The sequence below is a fragment of the Staurois parvus genome, unplaced genomic scaffold, assembly GCF_062004578.1.
Source record: "Staurois parvus isolate SC_StPar_1 unplaced genomic scaffold, SC_StPar_1.0 ptg000207l, whole genome shotgun sequence".
NCBI classification, from domain to species: domain Eukaryota; kingdom Metazoa; phylum Chordata; class Amphibia; order Anura; family Ranidae; genus Staurois; species Staurois parvus.
Genome location: NW_028318003.1, coordinates 2,218,799 through 2,242,751, shown reverse-complemented (window position 1 = coordinate 2,242,751; position 23,953 = coordinate 2,218,799). Strand labels below are relative to the sequence as shown.

At 39.8% G+C, this 23,953-nt stretch overlaps 1 protein-coding gene across 6 annotated transcripts in view; it reads left to right on the top strand.

The window, feature by feature from the left end:
* The window catches only part of GRIK4 (glutamate ionotropic receptor kainate type subunit 4), a 475,013-nt gene that overhangs the window by 322,973 nt on the left and 128,087 nt on the right, over positions 1-23,953 (top strand). For all 6 annotated transcript variants that reach the window (XM_089678554.1, XM_089678550.1, XM_089678553.1 and 3 more), the window contains one exon: positions 2,299-2,464. In XM_089678554.1, coding sequence (XP_089534680.1) covers positions 2,299-2,464 — 166 coding nt within the window. The remainder of the gene's footprint in view (positions 1-2,298; positions 2,465-23,953) is intronic.

The window sequence follows — 23,953 nt, the reverse complement described above, 5'->3', positions numbered from 1 at the left end:
GGCGGGCATTCTGACACGAGGGGGGGACGACGACTGACTAACTGCCACTGACATCCCAATGAAACTAATACAGTGATCAGTGCTAATAAAAAGCACTTACGCTGTACTAATGAAACTAGACAGGAAGAGGTTAACATCAGGGGTGATCAAAGGGTTAACTGTGTGCTGTTTTACTATGTGTGCTGTGTTTGTTTTACTTGGGAAACATGCTGCTGTGCATTTCTCTACAGTGCAGAGAAATACACAGCAGCATGTTACTGCTGGCAGGAGAGAGACCTGTGTTGTTTTACACACAGGTCTCTCCCCTGTCACTGTTTCACGGCGATCGCCCGGTGCAACCTGTGATCCACATCTGTAGCCGCCAATGCGCGCACCCCCTACCTGGAAATGAAAATGATGTATATATATGTTATTTTGCACAGCCCTGCTGGCCTGTAGCAGTATTTTTGCTATAGGGCGTCAGGGAAGCGGTTAATGTGTGGTTATCTTAGGTGACCTCCCCTATTCTTGCCCCATCCCCAACTGTCCTGTCCAGATTAATGTGTTAAAATCCAACTAGTCCTGTTTACCCCAATGAGATAGTTGATGTGCTGAATGTGATACTATCTTGGCTTTATAGACAGACATCTTCTACTTTATATAATATACCTGTCAATCATTTAGCGATCTACTGCTAAACGTGATTATGTATACTGTTTTGCACTTAGATGCTTAACCCTGTTACCTTTATGCTTTGATGATTGGTAAAGACTGTATTTACTTTTTGTTTTTTCTAACTCTTTTTACAGTTGTATTTAAGATACAAGCATCTGAAATTTTTGTTTGAAATAAAAATTACCTGATTTAAAAAATAAATGCAGTTTGTTTTCAGTCCCAAAGACTGGGTTAAAAATGAGTGTCTAAAGGCAGCAGTGAAGCATGTGGACTTTCCTTGCAAGTATGGAGAAGCTGCCTTTCTGCACATGGAGTTGGGTATTTATTCAAAAATAATGATTTCCTTAATGCTAAACAGTACAGACAGGTACTTATCTATCATGCGCTACCATCAAGGTGGCACTTCCTAAATTCATTCTGCAGTAGGATAACCACTATACAGTAACAACATAAATATATCAAAGTGGGATTTTTGAGGCACAATTACTTTGTTTTGTTTAAAACATATTATTTATTCATGTATACTCATAAAAAGACCATGAGTTTCTCACCTAGTTACAAAGCTCCACAATTGAGACTTCCAACTTCTTCCTATTAATAATGGTCAGCACCCCACTATGAGCCTTAATGGCCTTGGTTAAATAGGTGAATAAACTTCAAGAACCAGTACCCTATGCATAATAAGTAGCCTCGTGATCTGTAAAAAAACAAATCAAAAACAGGCCTATAAAAATAATATCCACTTTCTAGAACCCGCACAAGTTTTATGGACTGCGAGGCTACGTATTACGCAAGGGGTACTGCTTTTCTTTCCACCTGGTGCCTGCATAGCAAGTCAGATTCTATGGAGGCACCCTTGTTTATGCACTCCCTGGCCAGGCTGTGTGCATTCCGACTCGAAGGAGTTTGACTGACAGCCACAGGAGCCTATGGCTCCCACTGCTCTCAGTGTCTCCTGTAAGACCAGGAAGTGAGAGGAATAGTGCTGCAACCAAGACAGTGCTGAAGCGGTGACAGGAGTCATGTAAGTGTTTTAGTTTGGTAGGATAGGTAGCGGGGAGTTTTTTACCGTAATGCAGAAAAGCATTTACGTACAAAAACCTTTTTGACTTTAGAACTGTTTTAAATACACAGAATAACTGTGGCTAGTTCTCCTAGATGTTCGGAACAACCTACCTTATGAGTTCCTTAAATTATGTGCAAATATATTTTGGAGAATTGATGCTGTTTTAAAGGCAAAGAAGGGACATATCAAATCTTAATGTATTATAGTTTTTGCGTAGACACTTTGTAGTTTGTTATTCGTTGCATAATTTTTGAATGCATTCTCACTTTATAGCATAGCACAAGTGCTAACTTTACTGCATCAATATATACTGTATATTAAACACAAGCATATATGATGATGGATCCAGTTTAATGACTCTGAAGAGCCTTTTCTTCATACACCTTTTAAGAAGCCTTTTCCCCTTATTATTTGAGATGTAACACTTTTACTGTGTTCATTTTCTCCTCTACTAATACTGACCATTGTTTTAACTCATTTGTAACTCCCATCTCTGCATGTTTTCCTTTTTATTTATAAGTTTCTTGTATTTCAGTTAACTCATAAGGTAACTGCTGTGGATGTTTTTATTTCATTAGGTACCACACATAAAAGTATCCCCAGAGGAAGTTTTAAGATCTCAATTTCCTAGATTCACAACTCTGAACCTTCATCCCAGCAACACGGACATCAGTGCAGCTATTGCAGCTTTACTAAATTTCTTCAACAGTACCACTGCCTGTCTTATCTGTGCCAAAGCCGAATGTAAGTAGTTGCTACAACAGTTAATATTGTCAATTTAGACATTTTCTCATCCTGAATTAAAGCTAACGTTTACTCTACTTATATTTGCATTCCATGGTTCTTTCCTCCCCACTTATCAACATGCTAATCAAATTCTTAAATGATACCACTCAGTTTTTTCATTACACACATTGTTTTAGACCCAATGATGTAATCCCTGGATCTAAAATAGGCAAATCATGGCTGGTGGGAGCAGGGTTCTGGTCATAGCTTCCTGAAAACATTGCAGCTTCCTGCTTTTTTACTTCTTATAACATCCATCAGCCCTGAAAAAACAGTGGACTGGTTCTTGGGGGGTTATGCAGATATTAAAGTGCCAAAAAATATCTGAAAAAATCCACGCTTTGTGAAAAAAAAGGCTAAAAAGGCTAAACCTTGTGATAATACCTTGTGATAACATTAAATGTGAGAAAAGTGCAGCGCTCAAAATATATATATATATACACACAATGTATTGCCAAAAGTAGTGGGACACTCCTCCAAATCATTGGATTCAGTTCATGGCCACAGGTATATAAAATCAAGAACCTAGGCATGCAGACTGCTTCTCTAAACATTTGTGAAAGAATGGGTCGCTGTCAGGAGGTCAGTGAATTCAAACGTGGTACCGTAATAGGTTGCCACCTGTGCAATAAGTCCATCCATGAAATTTCCTTGCTACTAAATAGTCCATGGTCAACTGTTAGTAGTATTATAAAGGTGAAGTAACTGGGAACATCATCAACTCAGCCACAAATGGTAGGCCATGTAATATGACAGAGCAGGGTCAGTGCACGCTGAAGCGCACAGCGCACAGTGGGCAGAAGTCACCACCTGTCTGCAGAGTCAATAGCTAAAGAACCTTGAAACTTCATATGGCCTTCAGATTAGCACAAGGACAGTGTGTAGAGAACTTCATGGAATGGGTTTCCATAGCCGTGCAGCTGCATCCAAGCCTTACATCACCAAGTGCAATGCAAAGCGTCGGATGCAGTGGTGTAAAGCACACCACCACTGGACTCTAGAACAGTGGAGACGTGTTCTCTGGAGTGAAGAATCATGCTTCTGTCTAGCAATGCAATGGACTTGTCTGGGTTTGACGGTTGCCAGCAGAACGTGCCTCACGCACACCTTACCCGCGCCGCCAATCGTGGCCACGGCTGTCAAACACCAGGTCCCAGCTGGTGATTACTCGCCGGCACCCAGTGATTGCCAAGGATCTCCAACGGGGAGGAGAACTGTTTGTGAACAAAACAGTTCTCCCTGTCAGCTCGTGCACACTGCTTTGCACAGCACAGCCATACAAAGCAGTGTGCTTACAGTGAAGCACAAACACATTGGCCTAAATTTATGATGACATTTGATTTTTTATATTTTTTACTGGACATGTTTAACCTCCCTGGCAGTAATCCCGAGTGTGGCTCGGGGTTAATTTTCAGTACCAAAAGTGGTAACCCCCAAGCCACACTCGGGATTACACTGTAGTGTTTGTCTTGCGATCCCCCCAATCATTACCTTGTCCTGCAATCCCCCGATGTCCTCCGGCTGTGTCCTCCAGCCATGTCGTCCGGCCGATGCATCTGTCTTCAGTGCGAGTGCCGGGACGCAGGGGGGCAGAACCAGTGGGAAATTCAAAAAAGTTATAATATGACATACACACAATACATTGTAATCTATTAGGATTACATTACTATATCAAACCATTTCACCTCAGTTTTGTCCCTAGTGCTTTGTCCAGTGCACTGCCTGCAGTTTTACCGTTCTTTCTGCCTGGAAACTTGAGAACGACTAGCTAGAAGATAGTGACAGTGAATTAGAATCACTTGTAGAATTGAGCGATAGGGATTCATGGGGAAATTTGTCATCAGACACTGAAAGTGACTACAGCAACGATTCTGCTACTGAGCTAGGTGATGTGTGAACTTGGTGCTCTATTAACTGTGGTACGGATCAGGCAGCGCCCCCAAGATTCCTATTTACTGGAGCATCTGGTATGAAAGTAGACGTTGAACACAACGACCCCTTGGCATACTTATAATTATTTCTGACCGATGAGGTTATTGAAAAAATAGTTACTAAGACAAACCGGTACCAAGAGAAACAATTGACTATTCTGCATCTGAAGTTTCCAAGAAGCAGAAAGTGGGAACCAAAGATGACATTTGGAAATTTCTGGGCCTAATAATACTTCAGGGAGTGGTGGGGAAACCCCTGCAAAAGTGGTATTGGACAACTAATAAATTACTTGCCACTTGATCCAGGGACTATTCGATTGCCTCTCGGGGGATCAAGAAGGAAATTTTTCCCCTGCAGGAGCAAATTGGATCATACTTTGCTGGGTTTTTTTTGCCTTCCTTTGGATCAACTGTGGGTATAGGATTATAACTTTTTTTTTTTTTAATGGTTGAACGGGATGGACTTTTGTCTTTTTTCAGCCAGACTAACTATGTAACTATGTAACTCCACTCTTTGGCATGGTCCTGTCACGGTACAGAGTACAGATTTTCCCTAATCATGAAATTTTTACACTTCGAAAACAATGAAGAATTTAATGAAACTATTCATCCTGCACCAAAACTAAAGAAAATTTGGGAAGTATCTCAAATAATTCTAAACAATTTCCAACGGAGCTATGTATTAGAAAGAGATATCAGCATAGATCATATTCTAATACCCACAAGGGAAGGCTCAGCTGGGTACAATACATTGCATCAAAGAGACCATGATTTGGCGTAAAATCCTACATGCTATGTGAATCGTCAACTGGCTACATTTGGAATTCAGTCATATACACTGGAAATCCAAAATACAGCAACTACTGAATGGCAACATTCAGAACAAGAACAACATTCTTCTGTTCTTTCACTAATTGAGCCATTGCTAAATCAGGGCTATTGCGTAACAACCAACAACTTTTATATGTCTCCTGAACTTTAGGAGTTTCTTCTGCAAAACAAAACAGATGCCTATGGAACTGTTAGGGAAAACTGGCAAGACATGCTGACAATGTTTGGTAATAAGAAGCTGAAGACTGGAGAAATGGTTGCCTGGCAAAAAGGCAAAATGATGGCACTGCGATGGTGTGACAAGAAAGATGTGTGCCTAATGAGTATGATTCATAATACCTCCACTGTTATGGTACGCACAAAAGCTGGGAAAGAAATCATGAAGCCACAAGTAGTTATAGACTACAATAACATAATGGGAGGTGCTGACAGAGCCGACCAAGCAATGACATTCTACCCAGCAATGAAACAGCAAAAGAAGTACTACAAGAAGATCTTCTTGAGCAATGCTTGTGGGATGCCTACATTCTGCTAAAAAAAAGAGTGACAAGCCTGTGATTAATTCAGACTTTATTTGGAAAATTGCCAAACGTATCTTTGTGAACCACCAAACACCATCAATGGCTGTGAATAGAGGTCATCGTGCTGTTGGCGTTGTCAACCCGTAACACCTGACTGGCCGTCACTTCATGGACTACATCCCACCAATCCCAGAAAAAGTCAGCACCTACAAGGATGTGCGTGATTTTTTGCTCAAAGCGAGATGACAGTGGAAAGAAAATCAAAAAGGAAACCAGGTTCCATTGTCCTGATTGTGATGTTGGACTTTGTGCAGTCCCATGTTTCAAAATTTTTCATGCCCGTGAGGTTTACTAAACCAATATGCAGTGTCTAGCAATATTGCACCCTTGTTTGGACAAATTTCAGTGTTTTTGGTTTGATTACATTATTGAATTTATTATTATTATATTATTATTTTTTATAATTATTTATTATATTATAATTCATGATTTTGTGTTTCAAACTTTATCATACCCGGGATGTTTACTTGACTCTTGTTTGGACAGATTTAAGTGAGTTTATTCCTACAATACAGGTCTACAATATAAAACAACAAATTTCCATGCAAAACAATGTACCGCTTTGACATTAAAAAATACTGACATAATCAGACCGCCAGGGAGGTTAATAGCAAAAAGTCAAAAATCTTGTTTTTTTCTCAAAGTTATCGGTCTTTTTTTTTATAGTGCACAAAGTAAAAAACGCACAGGTGATTAAATACCACCAAAAAAAAGCTCAATTCGTGGTAAAAAAAAAGGATGTAATTTTCATTTGGGTGCAGCGTTGCTTGACCACGCAATTGTCAGTTAAATTAACGCAGCGCCGTGACACAAAAGATGGCCTGCTCAGGAAGGGGGGCAAATCCTCAGGAGGGCAAGTGGTTAAGGACTCTTTCAAAAAAATTCCATCTACTGGGAAGGATGTTGTTGGTCTCAATTTGCTGCCTATAATTTGTGCATCAACTCTCTCTGGGGAGTGTGTTTGAGTGGTGGTGGGACTCACTGAGGTCTTTTTGGTGGAGAATTTAAAGAACACTGATATTTCACTGAACAGTGTTTATCACTAGATGAACTGTCATTACTGGATGAACTCTTTGTATATGTATGCTTATGTTATGACACTTGTTTATATATTTTGAGCACTGTACTTTTCTCACATTTATACATATCAAAGTGATTTGATGGGTGAATGTCTTTGGGAGGTGTAACCGTTTTTATGCAGACCTCATTTGCATGCAGACAGCCCTAAGTAACAACCATATGTGATCTTAGTACAGGAAAGGAGTTTCTACAACTGTGCTGGATCCAAAAGAGAAGTAGGGGCTGATAAAAAAATAATAATAATTATAAATATATATATATACATATATATATATATATATATATATATATATATATATATATATATATATTTCTCCTAGATTGTAAGCTCGAAAGAGCAGGGCCCTCGAACCCCTCGTGTAGTGTACTGTTACTGTCTTGTCTCATGTTATGTCCCCCTTGCTACTGTACAGCGCTGAGCATACCCTTTGGCGCTATATAAATACTGTATAATAATAATAAAATATATATATATATATATATATATATATACATATATGTCCCCAACCAGGCACAGTGGCACAGGACGACCAGCATGGGAGTAATCCTCCTGGGAAAACTGAATGGGCCCAGTTCCTCCTGGGGTGAATGGGTCTACTTTGTCTGGCCATGGGCTGGGAAGACAGACAGTCTGTGGTGTCTGTGCTTCTAGGAGTGCTCTTAGTAACACTTGGACATGGGATACCCACTGTGTGAACGAGCACATGGTCATGGCACTAAATTATATTCTGCACTGCGCCACTTTGGGCTAGGCATTTTAGCTAAGTCCGGGGCAATTTTTGCTACTAGGCCTCAGGGCTTAGCCAATACGCAATTGCGTGGCCACTTATTTATTTCATTTCTTTTTCTCTTCACGTTTTTACACCTTTCAATTAAATTTTTTTTCCTCTCACTGGATGGAGGGTGTGGGTCCTCGGGCCGGCCCTGATGTCTAGGGGGAGGATGTGTGGCCATCAGGTTCCTTCCTCCCCTGAACCTGGGGGGGAGGTTTCTCTTCAGGAGAGCCCCTCGACCTAGTTCTCGGTGGTCGACTTCAGCTGGCCACGAGGAGAGGAGACCGCCAGGCTTTTTGGCTAGGCAGACCAAGTTTGAATCCTTGTCCCTGTCAAGAGCCTTGCACCAAAGTGCACTTTCTTGTGTGTATTCACATGCACTCCTTTTTTATTCACTTATTGTTTTTTTTCTTTTGCACACCACTGTGTGCAATTCTGTCCCCCACCAGCTCTGGTACAGAGAACTGAGCGATCAAACACTATGACTGTCAGTATCCGGCTCTCTGCTCTGCCGCTGCAGAGCTCAGTGTAGGGGACGGGAGGGTTTTTTTTCAGGCTCTCAGCTGATTGCTGAGAGGCTGAGCCAAGTTCCAGCCCAGGGTTCTGGGGGGAGCCTGACTATATGGTTAGGATCTTTCAATGCCTGGACCGGTTCTGTGACATCAACCAAGAGCAAGCTTCAGCCTGACGGGTCACAGGAGTGCAGAACAAACTGCTCTCCTGTGAAGTATAGCAGAAGCACAGCCAGAAAAGCTTTGGCTATACTTCTCCTTTAAGGTAAGAATGGAGTTTAGCTTTACAGAAAAACTTAGTCATTAAAGAGGTTTACGTTATTATAAAACCCCTTCTGACCTTATAAATAATTCCATGTAAAATCATTTTATTGTTCAATTGCATTATTCAATACATTCACCTATAGAGATACTTGTTGAATGTTTATAACATTTTACTCCTTTCAGGTCCAAAAATTACATGTTATATTTAGTTCTGTAACGTGTCTCTTCTACTGGGGACACATTTATGCTTTTTAGACAGCTTCACCTCCACCCGCAATGCATATTAGCTGATTTCTTTCTTAGCAAGGCTGTAAAGGGTAATGCCATTTAAATGGTTGACATCTTTTGACTGAAAAATCAGAGGAGCAGGGTGGAGAGTTGTCAGCCAGACAGTGGCTGCATCCAGTCAGGTGCAGCAGCTGTTCAGTCTGCAGGCTGAACGAATAAAAATATAACAGTGTGTTGCCAGATAAGAGTACAAAGTAACTATTATGCATCAGTTGCTGTTGTCAAAAGTAGCCCATCATATGCTAAAAGTGTAAATGTATTCACAGATGGACAATACTCGAATTTAATCTAATAACATAAGTTTATGTATATAAAACACCTTTCAGTGTTTTTAGCTAAAACCACAAGTCACCTGTAGGGATATGATGCATCTGTGAATACGGTACAAATGACAGCAATGTGTCAGAGGATTTGCACTTCCTAATTTACATGTTATTTCATGGGGGATAACAAGGAACCAAAAGGTTATATAATACATTTACAGACTTGTCTTTGAAATGATGTGAACACAATTTACCTTAGCAATTCTGTACCTTGCAAGGTTGGTAGTATACTAATTGAGTATGCTACCCCCGTAACATTGAGCTGACAGCATTTAAGAACACTCTTACATTCCATTGTAGAGTAGCCCCCACCTCTAAATAGTATCAAGAATGTTCTGCTTCTACAGTGAAAAAAGAAAGCTGTAAGGCATAGGAAAATAACTTCTGATCATATACAATGTTAACTAAGTGATTTTCTTAAAACTAAATAAAGCTAATGTTGATTGTTTGAACAGTTATACATCATGCTATCAGTGAAGACCAGCTCTGAAGAAACTGAATTCTGCCTTTATAAAGATGTATATAAATAGCTTGAGACAATTTATGTATTTCCTTACATCATTTCTGTAATAAAAGGTTATGGAAATGAAAATATTTTTGTCAAACAAGAATTGATCTACCTAGAGTCCTAGATTATCGGAATGAAGTGTAGGTTTACTATTTGGTGATTGAACAACTGCGCAATGGGAGTTCACTGAGGGTGTTTACTACTGAGATGTAAATTTGTAAGACCCAAGTCAGTTAAAGCGATATTAAACTTAAATATATTGCAGCTTATCAGTCATTGGCAGCATTCGTTTTCTTTTTTTAGCCTTTTTCCCTTTGTTTTCACCTGTGATATGGCCAGTAACACATCTCCTATATTAAAGTGTCCCCTCTCTGGAAGAATGAACACAGAGGTCACAGCAGCATTGTCAGTCTGGGAGAAGGGTAGTGTTAAATGTACTGGTAGATTTCAATTCACTAACAAATTGAAGCCAAATTCTAGCTAACACTTTTTAATCAGTTACAGCACACCATTTTTCCATTTTGGGATAAAGGTTTTACAAAAATAAATAAAAACTGATCTATGTGCACTCCTGTCTGTGTTGAATGGTTAGTCCCTTCCCTGTTTAATACTGCTTTTAAAAAAAATCTGAGCGGACATCTGGATCTATCAAATTTTTACATACCCTAGGATGGCTCATTCTATTAATAACCAGACTGGCTACTTGAAGCATAGTAAATTGAGTAGCCCGATTATTCATATGTATGTCTGAAATTCTTGAAAAGGTGACAGCTGGCTGATAGCATTTACAGTGCCTTGTAAAATTATCCTCCCCACCCTTTCCCTTTTTTACAGCATCACAACCTGCAGTTGTTGCGGCTTTGTACCTTGTGGTGTACACATGCCTACAACTTTGAAGGTGCAAAACATAACTTAAAAAAAACCTGAAATCTTGAGTGCATAAGTATTCACCCCTTTGCTATGACCCCCCCCCCCAAAAAAAAAGTGGTCAAACCAATTATCTTAAGACGTTCCATCATATGACATGATCTGCAATATGATGTCAGTATAAATACAGTACACCTGTTCTGAAAGGCCCCTGAGTCTACATCATTACCAAGCAAGCAACATAAAGATCAATGAGCTCTCCAAAAGCTCTCAGACACAAAGTTGTATTTTAAGAAGTATAGATCATGGTTGACTTGTATAAAAAAAGAAACACCAAGAACACCATTAAAGCCATCAAAACAATATGGAAAGCATATTGCACTATTACAAATATGGAAAGAGAAACCGCGAAAATTCACCGACCAGGAAACAAGGTCCAACAAAATCTTCAAAGATAACACTGAAGGAGCTGCAAAAACCTAGAGATGGGAATAACTGTCCTTTGGACCACTTTAATCTTTGAGATGTAGAAGCGCTAAACCTTATGGAGGTGCGTTTATAATGTAATGTGTGGTTTATGGTTCTAGAGGCTGCTCACCCGTAACTGTGGGGTCTTTTGGAATCTCCAGAGAAGTTTACTAAAGTTTTGAAAGGATGGCAGTGCCACACCAGCTTGTATATTCCTTTAAAAGATTATTTTGCAACAGCCAATGCGTTTTGGGGGCTCAGCACGCCCCCTTCGTTAGGGATAAAAACTGGGCAATAAAAAAAAATAAAAAAATTCGTTAAAGCATGTTAAAAGCACATTGAATCAAGTGTGGTACCGAGATCAGCTGCCACCTGTGCAATAAGTCCATTTGTGAAATTTCCTTGCTACTGAATATTCCACAGTCAGCTGTTAGTGGTGTTATGACAAAGTGGTAAGCCATGTAAAATGACAGAGTGAGGTCAGCACATGCTGAAGCGCACAGGGTGCAGAATTCACCAACTGTTTGCAGAGTCAATATCTAAAGACTTCCAAACTTCATGTGGCCTTCAGATTAGCACAACAACAATGCATAGAGAGCTTCCTCGAATGGGTTTCCATGGCTGAGCAGTTGCATCCAAGCCTTACATCACCAAGTGCAATGCAAAGTGTTGGATGCAGTAGTGTAAAGCACGCTGCCACTGGACTCTAGAGCAGTGAAGATGTGTTCTCGGGCAATCCAATGGACGTGTCTGGGTTTGGCGGTTGCCAGGAGTAGGGTACTTGCCTGACTGCATTGTGTCAAGTGTAAAGTTTGGTGGAGGGAGGATTATGGTGTGGGGTTATTTTCCCCTTAGTTCCAGTGAAGGGAACTTTTAATGCTTCAGCATAGCAAGACATTTTGGACAATTTCATGCTCCCAACTTTGTGGGAACAGTTTGGGGATGGCCCCTTCCTGTTCCAACATAAGTGCGCACCAGTGCACAAAGCAAGTTCCATAAAGATATGGATGAGCAAGAGTTTGTGGTGGAGGATCAGAGAGTCCTGACCTCAACCCAATAGAACATCTTTGCGATGAATTAGAGCCAGGCCTTCTCGTCTGACACCAGTGCCTGACCTCACAGATGCACTTCTGGAAGAATGGTCAAACATTCCCAAAGCCTTTCCAAGAGAGTTGAAGCCGTTATAGTTGCAAAGGGTGGGCCAACCCAATACTGAACCCTACAGACTAAGACTAGGGTCCCATTAAAGTTCATGGCAGGCATCCTAATACTTTTGGCGATATAGTGTGTGTGTGTATGTGTGTGTATATATATATATATATATATATATGTATATATATATATATATGTATGTATATATATATATATATATATATATATATATATATATACAGTTGTGTTCAAAATAATAGCAGTGTGTTCAAAAAAGTGAATAAAGCTCAAAATCCTTCTAATAGCTTTTATTTCCATACACACAAATGCATTGGAAACACTACACATTCTATTCCAAATCAAAACTTGAAGAAAAATATATCATATTTGTGTTGTTCCTCTAAAAAATTTGAAGAAAAGTGAATATTAGACTGTTCAAAAAAATAGCAGTGTTTGTATTCTTCTTTACAAACTCAAACATTTACTATATAAACTGAAAAATGTTTGAAGATTTTGCTTTCCTTTGAATCACTTAATTAATATTTAGTTGTAGTCGCACTGTTTCTGAGAACTGCTGTACATCTGTGTTGCATGGAGTCAACCAACTTCTGGCACCTGTGAACAGGTATTCCAGCCCAGGATGATTGGACTACATTCCACAGTTCTTCTCTATTTCTTGGTTTTGCCTCAGAAACTGCATTTTTGATGTCACCCCACAAGTTTTCTATTGGATTAAGTTCCGGGGATTGGGCTGGCCACTCCATACCATCAATCTTGTTGGTCTGGAACCAAGATGTTGCACGTTTACTGGTGTGTTTGGGGTCGTTGTCTTGTTGGAACACCCATTTCAAGGGCATTTCCTCTTCAGCATAAGGTAGCATGACCTCTTCAAGTATTCTGATATATTCAAACTGATCCATGATCTCTGGTATGCGATAAATAGGCCCAACACCGTAGGATGAGAAACATACCCATATCATGATACTTGCGCAACCATGCTTCACTGTCTTCACAGTGTACTGTGGCTTGAACTCAGTGTTTGGTGATCGTCTGACAAACTGTCTCCAGCCACTAGACCCAAAAAGAACAATCTTACTTTCATCAGTCCACAAAATGTTGCACCATTTCTCTTTAGGCCAGTCAATGTGCTCTTTGGCAAATTGTAACCTCTTCGGCACGTCTTTTTTCAAGAGTGGGACTTTGCGGGGGCTTCTTGCAGATAGCTTGGCTTCACATAAGTGTCTTCTAATTGTAACAGTACTAACAGGTAACTTTAGACCTTCTTTGATCTTCCTGGAGCTGATTGTTGGCTGAGTCCTTGCCATTTTGGCTATTCTTCTGTCCATTTGAATGGTTGTTTTTCGCTTTCTTCCACATCTTTCAGGTTTTGGTTACCATTTTAAAGCATTTGTGATCATTTTAGCTGAGCAGCCTATCATTTTCTGCACTTCTTTTATATGTTTTCCCCTCTCCAATCAACTTTTTAATCAAGGTACGCTGTTCTTCTGAACAATGTCTGGAACGACCCATTTTCCTCAGAATTTCAGAGAAATGCACTGTAACCAGCATGTACAACATTTGCTGCCTTCCTTCCTTAAATAAGGGCAATAATTGCCACGTGTTTTTCAAAGAATGAATGGAATTCAGTAATAGAACTCCATTCTGCTATTATTTTGAACATGCCCCTTTCAATTAGTGGTTCAATTACACAGAATCAGCAGCATGCATGTCATGACTGTTGGGTCTGTTGGATTTCTATTACTCTACTACACCTGCTAGTAAATCATTTGCCATGTAGAAATATCATTTCTACCAAAAACAGTGATTGATCAGGTTAGTGATGTCTGACTGCTATTATTTTGAACACAACTGTATATTGTATATTAATTAAAACTTTTGGACCCATATTGGTGATCCTCTGTGTCCTTTTGGTATTCTCCCTTGCTGATTCTGGTCAGTTCCAGCCGATGGTTGCTGCAGCACCCACTTATACACGCAGAGCGTGTGTGTTAGGATTGTACACTTGCACCCTTTTTAGTGAATCTCCCCCCTGGGTCAAGCCCACATGTCCCATCATCCTGAGAACACAATCCCCTATCCATAAGCAAGCAGGGTGAGGGTAGCATTATGCTGGGGGATGTTTTCAAAGGCAGGGACTGGAAAACTAGCCAGGATGGTTGGCACTAAATATAGGGCAATAAAAAAAAAAAACGCATGCAGAGATTTAACACTTTGAGGTTTTCCTTCCAGTAGGACAATGACCCTAAGCATGCTGCCAAAGATACATTGGAGTGGTATAAAGGGAAACATTTAAATGTCTTGGAATGGTCTAGTCAAAGCCCAGACATCTATCCAATTGAGAATCTGTGGTGTGACTTGAAGATTGCTATACACCAACACAACCCATATAGGCTGAAGGGGCTAGAACAGTTTTGCTTTGAGGAATGTGCAATAATTCCAGTGGCTAGATGTGCTAAGCCAGGGTTCTCCAAACTTTCTAAACAAAGGGCCGGTTTAAACTCCTTCAGATGTTAGGAGGGCCATAAAGCCCAGTGGGAGTATAAAATGCCCCAACGTCAGTAATAGTAAAACAAAATTACATAGTCCTTATAGTCAGTGGAAGGAGGAATAGTGTCCAGTCATTGGTATTACTTCGAGGAACAGTGCCCCATCACTGGTATTAGTGGGAATTATAGTGCCCAATCATTGGTGTCAGTGGGATGAATCGTGCCCCATCATTGGTATCAGTGGGGAGAATAGTGCCCCATCATTGGTATTAGTTGGAAGAACAGTGCCACATCATTGTTATTACTAAGAGGAACAGTGCTCCCTCATTGGTATTACTAGGAAGAATAGTGCCCCATCTTTGGTGTCAGTGGGAGGAATAGTACCCCATCATTGGTGTTAATGGGAGGAATAGTGCCCCATCAGTAGTGTCAGTGGGAGGAATAGTACCCCATCATTGGTATCAGAGGAAGGAATAGTGCCCCATCCTTGGTATTATTTGAAGGAATAGAGCCCCATCCTTGGTGTTAGTTGGAGGAATAGTACCTAATTGTTTATATCAGTCGGAGGAATTGTGCCCCATAGTTGGTGCCAGTGAAAAAAATGGTATCTCCTTGTTGGTGTTGGTGGGAGGAATAGTACCCTGAAGGCCAGATAGAGTCAAGCAAAGAAGCCTCAGTTTGGAGAACACTGTGCTAAGCTAATAGAGACATACCCCCAAGAGACTTGCATTTGTATTTCCAGCAAATGATGGCTGCACAAAGTAAAATACTGACTGTATTATAAAAGCAGGAGAAGCATCCCTAAGTGTAGTATCGTAAAATCAATTTATTAGCACATTAAAAAGGGGCCACTCACATTTGGTACAAAAATATAAGATACTGGTTAACATCAGCTGACCAAAAACTCCCAGGGTCCGCAAGCAGGAAGGTAGACACAAACCGTGATATAGGAGGAGGAAGGATAACTGGAAGCCGTCATTCCACATGCTCTGAAACGCAGCATCCACTTCCCTTCCCTGGTGAGGTCATCATGTCAGTGTTGCGGTTCACACTGCGCTGGATAGTTCCGTCTTCCGGTGATCTGGACAAGAGTAGCCTTTCTCCTTTTCTCCTCCTGTATCTTGATTCTCCAACTTTTATTTCCCTGTTGGCTTCTACTCTTGGATAAGCTTGCCGTAAGTGGATCTTCATCACAATGTGGATTTCTTGAAGACTATTGCTTTATACAGTGCATTGAAAAAGTTTTCATACCCCTTGAAATTTTCCACAGTTTGTCATGTTACAACCAAAAACTTAAATGTATGTTAATGGGATTTTATGTGATAGACCAACACAAAGTGGCACATAATTGTGAAGTGGATGGAAAATGATAAATGGTTTTCAAAATTGTTTCCAAATAAATATCTGAAAAGTGTGGTGTGCATTTGTATTCAACCTCCTTTACTCTGGGAACCCTCACTAAAATCTAGTGGAACCAATTGCCTTCAGAAGTCATATAATTAGTAAATAGAGTCCTCCTGTGTGTAATTTAATCTTAGTATAAATACAGCTGTTCTGTGAAGCCCTCAGAGGTTTGTTAGAGAACATTAGTGAACAAACGGCATCATGAAGGCAAAGGAACACACCAGACAGGTCAGGGATAAAGTTGTGGATACATTTAAAACAGGGTTAGGTTATAAAAAAATATCCCAAGCTTTGAACATCTCACAGAGAACTGTTCAATCCATCATCCAAAAATGGAAAGAGTATGGCACAACTGCAAACCTACCAAGACATGGCAGTCTACCTAAACTGACAAGCCAGGCAAGGAGAGCATTAATCAGAGAAGCAGCCAAGAGACCCATTGTAACTCTGGAGAGATCCACAACTCAGGTGAGAAAATCTGTGCACAGGACAACTATTAGTCGTGCACACCACAAATCTGGCCTTTATGGAAGAGTGGCAAGAAGAAAGCCATTGTTGAAAGAAAGCCATAAGAAGTCCCATTTTGCAGTTTGCGAGAAGCCATGGGGACACAGCAAATATGTGGAAGAAGGTGCTCTGGGCAGATGAGACCAAAATTTAACTTATTGGCCTAAAAGCAAAATGCTATGTGTGGGGGAAAACTAACACTGCACATCACCCTGAACACACCATCCCCACTGTGAAACATGGCGGTTACAGAAACATGTTGTGGGGATGCTTTTCTTCAGCAGGGACAAGGAAGTTGGTCAGAGTTGATGGGAAGATGGATGCAGAGCAATCTTAGAAGAAAACCTGTTAGAGTCTTGAGCTATTTTACAAAGAAGAATGGGCAAAACTTTCACTTTCTAGATGTGCAAGGCTTTTTCAAGGCACTGTAGTCTGCAATCTACGTATATTTGGGCTTTGCAATGATCATTCTTTGATCTTTATATGTTAATGCTGTTTGTTGACTCCCATGCTCCTGCAGTACGTATCTTGAAGTTAATTTCTTTATTCACACTCAAGATTTCTGTTTTTTTTTATATTAAATATTGCTTGTGTCAGGACAAAAAATATTTTGCACCTGTAAAGGATAACTTCACCTTTCCACAAAAAATAAATGCACATTTTTTGCAGGTAAACAAAAATGTGCATTTATTATTTTTTGTGTTAGGAGCCTCTAAAGCATTGCATCAGAGATCAGCAGATCGCTGATACCATGCAGGGCTCCTGTAGACTGTCAATATATCTGCTTGCTCGTAAATCCCGTATGAGCAAGCCAATACTTCTGACAGGAAGAATCAATGAACTATTACAGCAGTAACAGCGCCATGGTAATTCACTTAGGACTACAAGCCGATAGTCGCTAAGGCTGTCGGGACCTGTAATCCATTCATTCACAGAGGCGCTGTTTTTGAAAAGTGACAGCTAGTACTGGGAACTTCTCCCAGTACTTCTGTCATTGGTAGAGGGAGGCAGCGGGCGGCGGTTGCAGGATTGGGAACATGTTAAATGTTCCACCCTAAAAATGGGTGGAACTTGTAACATGTCCTGAAAGGTGAACTTATCGTTTAAAGTCATATGAACCCATTTTATTTCCAGGTTGCAATGCAAAAAAACAGGAAAAAACCAAAGTGTGATTAGTTGTGCAAGGTACTGTAACTGCTGGTCATAACAAAACAGCCAAACAGTCTTGCTGTAGCAATCTTTCAATCTTTTAGACAGAGAGAACCTCCCTGAAATGCGAAACAGAGCTTGCAGAATCAATTCTGACTAAACCTGCAGCCCATGCTTATTTTGACATGGCGTGGATTGAAGCAAGCTTTGATGAGTTCCTATAATGCCATTTGGCTCAATATAAGCATTACACATGGGCATTAGGGAGCACACATACTTCAAAAATGCATTGCAAGTGCACACACAAAATACCTTTTAAGCGTTGTGCCGTGCTGTACCTTTCACTAGGATGGCACTGATTCTTAACGTTTGTGTTTAATAAATATGTACTGTACTTAGAGAATGGAAAAGAAAACACCTGCCTGAAATAAAAAATTTGAACAGCTTTAAGATATATTTTTGTGAAATGCTGTGGCATCACAAACTTAGAAAAGCTTTCAAGATAAAAATAAAATTGTACTGTGTATAAATAAACCATTGCAATACATGAGTTTTATTTGGGAATTTATACCAGCTACTGTGGAAGCTAGTTTTAGACTTAGAACCGGAACAAAGAAAATATTATCACTCTTAGTTGTACTGTAAACCTTGTATTTGTTCATACTTCACTGGCAAAATTAAAGTGGAACTTTGCCCAAAAGGGGAAGTTCTGCTTGTTTGAATCCTCCCCCCTCTTCTGTAACAATTGGCACTTTTTTGGAGGGGGGAGCGGGTACCTGGTTTTGACAGGTGCTTGCTCCCACTTTCATTCAGATCGCCTTAGGAATCCAAGTAGAAGTTTGCTCCTCCTTCTTCCCCCGCAGCATCCCAAACACATCACAGGTTCCAGAAGACTGCGGGACCATTCACAAAGTGCAGCATGTCTCGTGCATGCACAGTGGGAAACTGAATGTGAAGCCGGAAGGCTTCACTGCCTGTTTCCCTTAGTGAAGATGCCGATACATGGACCCAAAGCCGATTGAAGGATCAGTTCAGGTGAGGACAGTGCTGGATCCTTGGACAGGTGAGTGTCTTTATATTAAGTCAATAGCTACAGTATTTGTGACTGCTGACTTTTAATTTTTTGGGGGAGACTGAAGCTTCTCTTTAAGGGTAGGTATATACATGCAGAGTTTTTTTAACAAAGAATAACCCTGGAAATTGTTACTGTATATTAAATGATTAAATAGTAATTTAGGTTGAAAAAAATTTCCAGCAGATTTGGTCCAGAAGAACGCAAAACAAATACCTTTGTAACGTTGCTGTGCTTGGTGACCCCACTAGACAGTCAGATTAGTTTACTGGATAAAAAAACACTTCAGCCTGTCTATAGTAATGCTAACTTGGATACCATCAGTTTTGATATAGTCTTATAAACGTTTTAGTCATGTTAATTATGCCGTTACTGCCTTCTGTGGTCGAGCATTCCACAGTTTAATAATTTCCACCATAAGAACTCATTCCTAAACTGATAATAGAATCTCCATTTGTCCATATGCAACTGATGTCCCCGTGTCCTTTGTACAGTATTTTGGATTAACAGTACACATTTTCAATTTAAATGTTTTAATTTCAAACTTTTATATAGACCTTGAATATATTTACATGTGTTAATTAGGTCACTTCTAATTTGCTTTTTTACAGCCTAAACAGTTTTCCTAACTGCTAACTAAATTGAAGACCTTTCCACCTCTCTTTGTAATCTATTTAAATTCTCATTTTATAGCATGGTGCCCAAAACGGTGTGATATAATCAAGATGCAGCCTTAAACATGATTTAGAGTAGCCTTGTAATATGTGCATCAGGTGTTATCCGGCCTTTACACATCACAAGCTTTTAGGTGTCTTTTAGCACTGGTGGTGCTGCTCAGAATACTAATAATCAATATTCCAAATTCTTTAAACAGAATACGCTTGATGGGGAAAGGCTACATAAAGTATATCTATGGTCAAATGTAAAATTATTTATTTATTTTCACGTTGAATTCCCATTGGTTCTAGTTTACGTCTATTATTCTGAATTGTCTTGAAGTTTGCAAACTTACTTTTTGAAGAATCCTATATTTTTACTTCCTTGAATGCGGTGACACATATTATTATGATACAGGATTTATATAGCACCAACAGTTTATGCAGCACTTTACAACATAAGGGCAGACAGTACAATTACAATACAAATTAATACAGGAGGGTATAGAGTGCCCTGCTCATTAGAGCGTACAATCTAAGAGGGAGGGTCAAAAGATACAAAAGGTAATAACTGGGGGATGGGCTGATGGAGAAAATACATGTACAGTTGCTAAGTGGGGGCAGGATAGGCCTCTCTGAAGAGATGAGTTTTTAGGGATCATCTAAAAGTAGACAGAGTAGGAGATAGTCAGACACATTGCGGAAGGGAGTTCCATATTCATTATGAATTGTGAATATGCACTGCTGTGTGCCACACATTTCAAATAACTGTTGAAGGAGAGTATCAGGAGGCACCATCAGTATAGAAAAATCCATACATTACAAAGTTATCACTGCTTGCAATCAGCAGTGTGGCAATGTAATATGGGATATGTAGTCCTTAGAAACTGAAATTAAACCACATTTTACAGTTGAGATAGTATCCAGAAAGTTGATGCAAGAGATGGCCAGTAGATAGCACTCAAAACATGAAAGGATATTTTTCAAGTAAATTTTTCAAGTAAATTGGTATTGGATTGTCAAAAATAACTTGTTTTTTTTGCTAATACAATACAGATGTTGTAAATGGAAAGTTTATGCTGTGACTTTAGATCTCCTTTTTTTACAGGGGTTTCATTATGATGGTTTGGGCATACAACCTTAGCATTTCTCAACATGGCCCCATTACTCTACCCCACACACCACATCATTAAAAAAATGACTAAAATAACTAAGACTAATGCTGACACTTGCGAAAAAGCTACTCAAACTTTGTACCACATGAAATGTTGCATTGACAACTGCCCTTTGCCCTCTGTTCCATAACTGGTTTAATGCCTTTCTACACTCACCGGCCACTTTATTAGGTACACTTGTTCAATTGCTTAGTAACACAAATTGCTAATCAGCCAATCACATGGCAGCAACTCAATGCATTTAGGCATGTGGACGCGGTGAAAACGACTTGCTGAAGTTTAAACCAAGCATCAAAATGGGAATGAAAGAGAAAATTAAAGTGATTCTAAAGGCTTATTTTTTTTTAAAGAAAAAATAACAAACCTGTCTATACTTACCTGCTGTGTGCAGTGGTTTTGCACAGAGCAGCCCGGATCCTCCTCTTCTTGGGTCCCCCGCCGGCGCTCATGGCCCCTCTGTCCTGTCCAAGCATCTTGCTATGGGGCCTCCCGCTGCCCTGTGTGTCCATTTACACAAGGAGCAACGGCTCAGTCCTGCCCGCTCTCTCTTCTCATTGGCTCACTGGCTGTGATTGACAGCAATGGGAGCCAATGGCTCCCGCGTCTGTCTCAGCCAGTGATAAGTGAGAGTCCTTGGATAGCTGAGACTCCAGTGCACACCACTGGATTGAGAGGGGGCTCAGGTAAGTATTAGGTGGAGCTGGGGGGTATGGAGTACAGAGAAGGTGTTTTACCTTCATGCCTAGAATGCATTAAGATAAAAAACCTTGAGCTTTTAAAACCACTTTAAGTGACTTTGAAAGTGGCATGGTTGTTGGTGCCTGATGGGCTGGTCTGAATATTTTAAGAGAAGAATGGGCAGACTGGTTGCTCCAACATTCAGATGGTAGGGTCAGAATTTAGCTTAAACAACATGAAAGCATGGATCCATCCTGCCTTGTATTAACGGTTCAGGCTGGTGGTGGTGGTGTAATGGTGTGGGGGATATTTTCTTGGCATTAGCAAGGTATACCTAAATAAAGTGTCCGGTGAGTGTATATATAGTACATTCTTTCCCAATCCTTCTGTACATCTGTAACAGGCTATTATGAGGAACAGTGTAAATATTTTTATAAATGTAAGAATCAAAAAAGGATATCTAAATTATGGTTGTGTGTGCCACCATTTCCATGCCCCAGCTCAGGGGAAAGAAAGGAAGGTTTGCAATTGTAACAAACTCAAGGTTGCAAGCTGAAGTTGATATTCAAAATTGGTAATATTACGTAATGTTTGAATTCAGCTTTTAAGAGCTCAAAGAGATATACAAGACAGGATGACCTGATGAATAGTGTAAGCTTGGGTTGAGTCCAAACCCATACTCATCCTTACTAATGAGCAAGGCTTAGAGTTTTTGACAGCCCTGGATTACATAGAAGACATTGCATCTAGATAACACCTAATATAAAGTTTATTCCTCCAGGCATTACTCTTTCTGAAGAATTGTCTATTGGCTGATGTCATCAAATTCACTAACCACAACTAAATGAAGCAGGGTTTTACCAGTACTTCACTCAGATCATGCTCCTGTGTCCAACACCAATGATTTCTTCTAGTATTTTATTATGGTTTTCAAATATTGTTATTATTATAATTTGGGTACTTGGAAAGAATATAAACAGAACAATAGGAGTGGTAAAGATGACATGTGACTACATTGTGATGCACTGAAAGGAGTGTTAAGAAGTTGTATATTAAAGTGTTACAAAACCCACAACAGTAAAATCAGTCTGTATATGCAGTAAAGCATGCTTGTTATACTCACTGTGGAACCTAAGGGGTTAATCCTCTGCATTGTGTAAAAAGGCTGTTTGATCCTTTCTTCTCTGCCCCTCCTCTTGTTGAAATGACCACCTGATACAGACTGAACCCGTGGTCACATGCACATGCTCAGTTTGGTGTGTATTGCTAGAGAGGTTTTTCTTTTTCTTGGGAGGCTGCATGTGATCAGCACAAGGCCAATCAGCACTGTCCAGACAGAGGGTCAGAGGTTTCACATCCTTCTAGAGCAGAAAGAAAACTCCTCCTACAAGTTTTAACCAGTGCTCTGCTGAAGTCACAAGACTGCTCTAACTGCTGATGAGAAAAGGTATTTATCAGTTTATATTTACTAAAATAATTGCATTTCCGTGTTGTGTGTACCATGGGAGACCAGATACAGTGAATGCAGGGTCCTGGGTTTGGTAACACTTTAATTATTTGCATTTGTCACAGAACTGAAAAATAGAAATAACATAATGGTGTAGACCTCGCCCAGCCTGAGTGGTTAGCAGGTAAAAGCAGCCTCAGCTCGATTCATTCAAGCCATGCCCCCAACATATTTTGCCCCATCCTCTATGATTAAACCCTGAGGGTAGAGTGAAACATGATGGGGGCATGGCTTGGATGAATCAAGCTGAGGCTGCTTTTACCTACTACCCATTTTGGGCTGGGTACAGTATGTGGCGGCCGGGCTATCTCTTCTTATTTCTACAGCGTGATTTGGATCTGGACAAAATTTTTCCCAGCCAGCACCCTCACTAGTCAGTGGCATCCTATTTATTGGACCTTGTAAGCCTGACGAGGGGCACTAAGCATTTATCGTGGGTCACGTAACATAATAGTGTTTAGCAATAATTACAGAGAAATATATTTTGTATTCCAAAGAACCTGGCTGATATCAATAAGAAATTTTGTTTAGAAAGTAAAATGTCATTCCTTGAATGCAGGGTTGAATGCCAAGGGGGAATTAATTTTAAATACTTAAAAGATAAAATCCCTTCATTATTTAAAGTAAGGATGTCCCTGTTAAATTTAACAAAGAAAATAAAAAGTAATCAGTAACACTAATGTGTGATTGCTGGATATGGTACCAGTAAAAGGGGAAAAGTCACAAACATAGATTTAGATTATTTCATTGATCTACATGATTCATCTACAGAAGACAAAGATAGCGTCCTTTTCATGATTTCTGTCTTTCCCACAGCTGTCAAAACAGGATATAAAATATTAAACCCATCTTTTTTTATGAGGATTGCATTGATAATATAGGCCTCTCTAGAACAGAAGTTGTGAGTCCCAGATGAGTATAGTCCAACAGCTTATAAAGTATTACATGGAGACAAAGACCCAGAATTAGTGAAGGTGTTTGTGTAATGTAAGCAGAAAAACCTATTCTGGGAAGCTATTTTTTGCATGAAACTGCAAAGACTAAATAATAATGGAGCCATATTTAGGTAATGATCTCAAATGGCAAATGCCATTTTGAGGTAACCAAGCATTACAACTATATTTATACAAAAGTACAAAGATTTATTACTGTTAATATTATTAAAAAGAATTATATAATTATAGGAAATTACAGTCAAAATGCATCCCTCATAT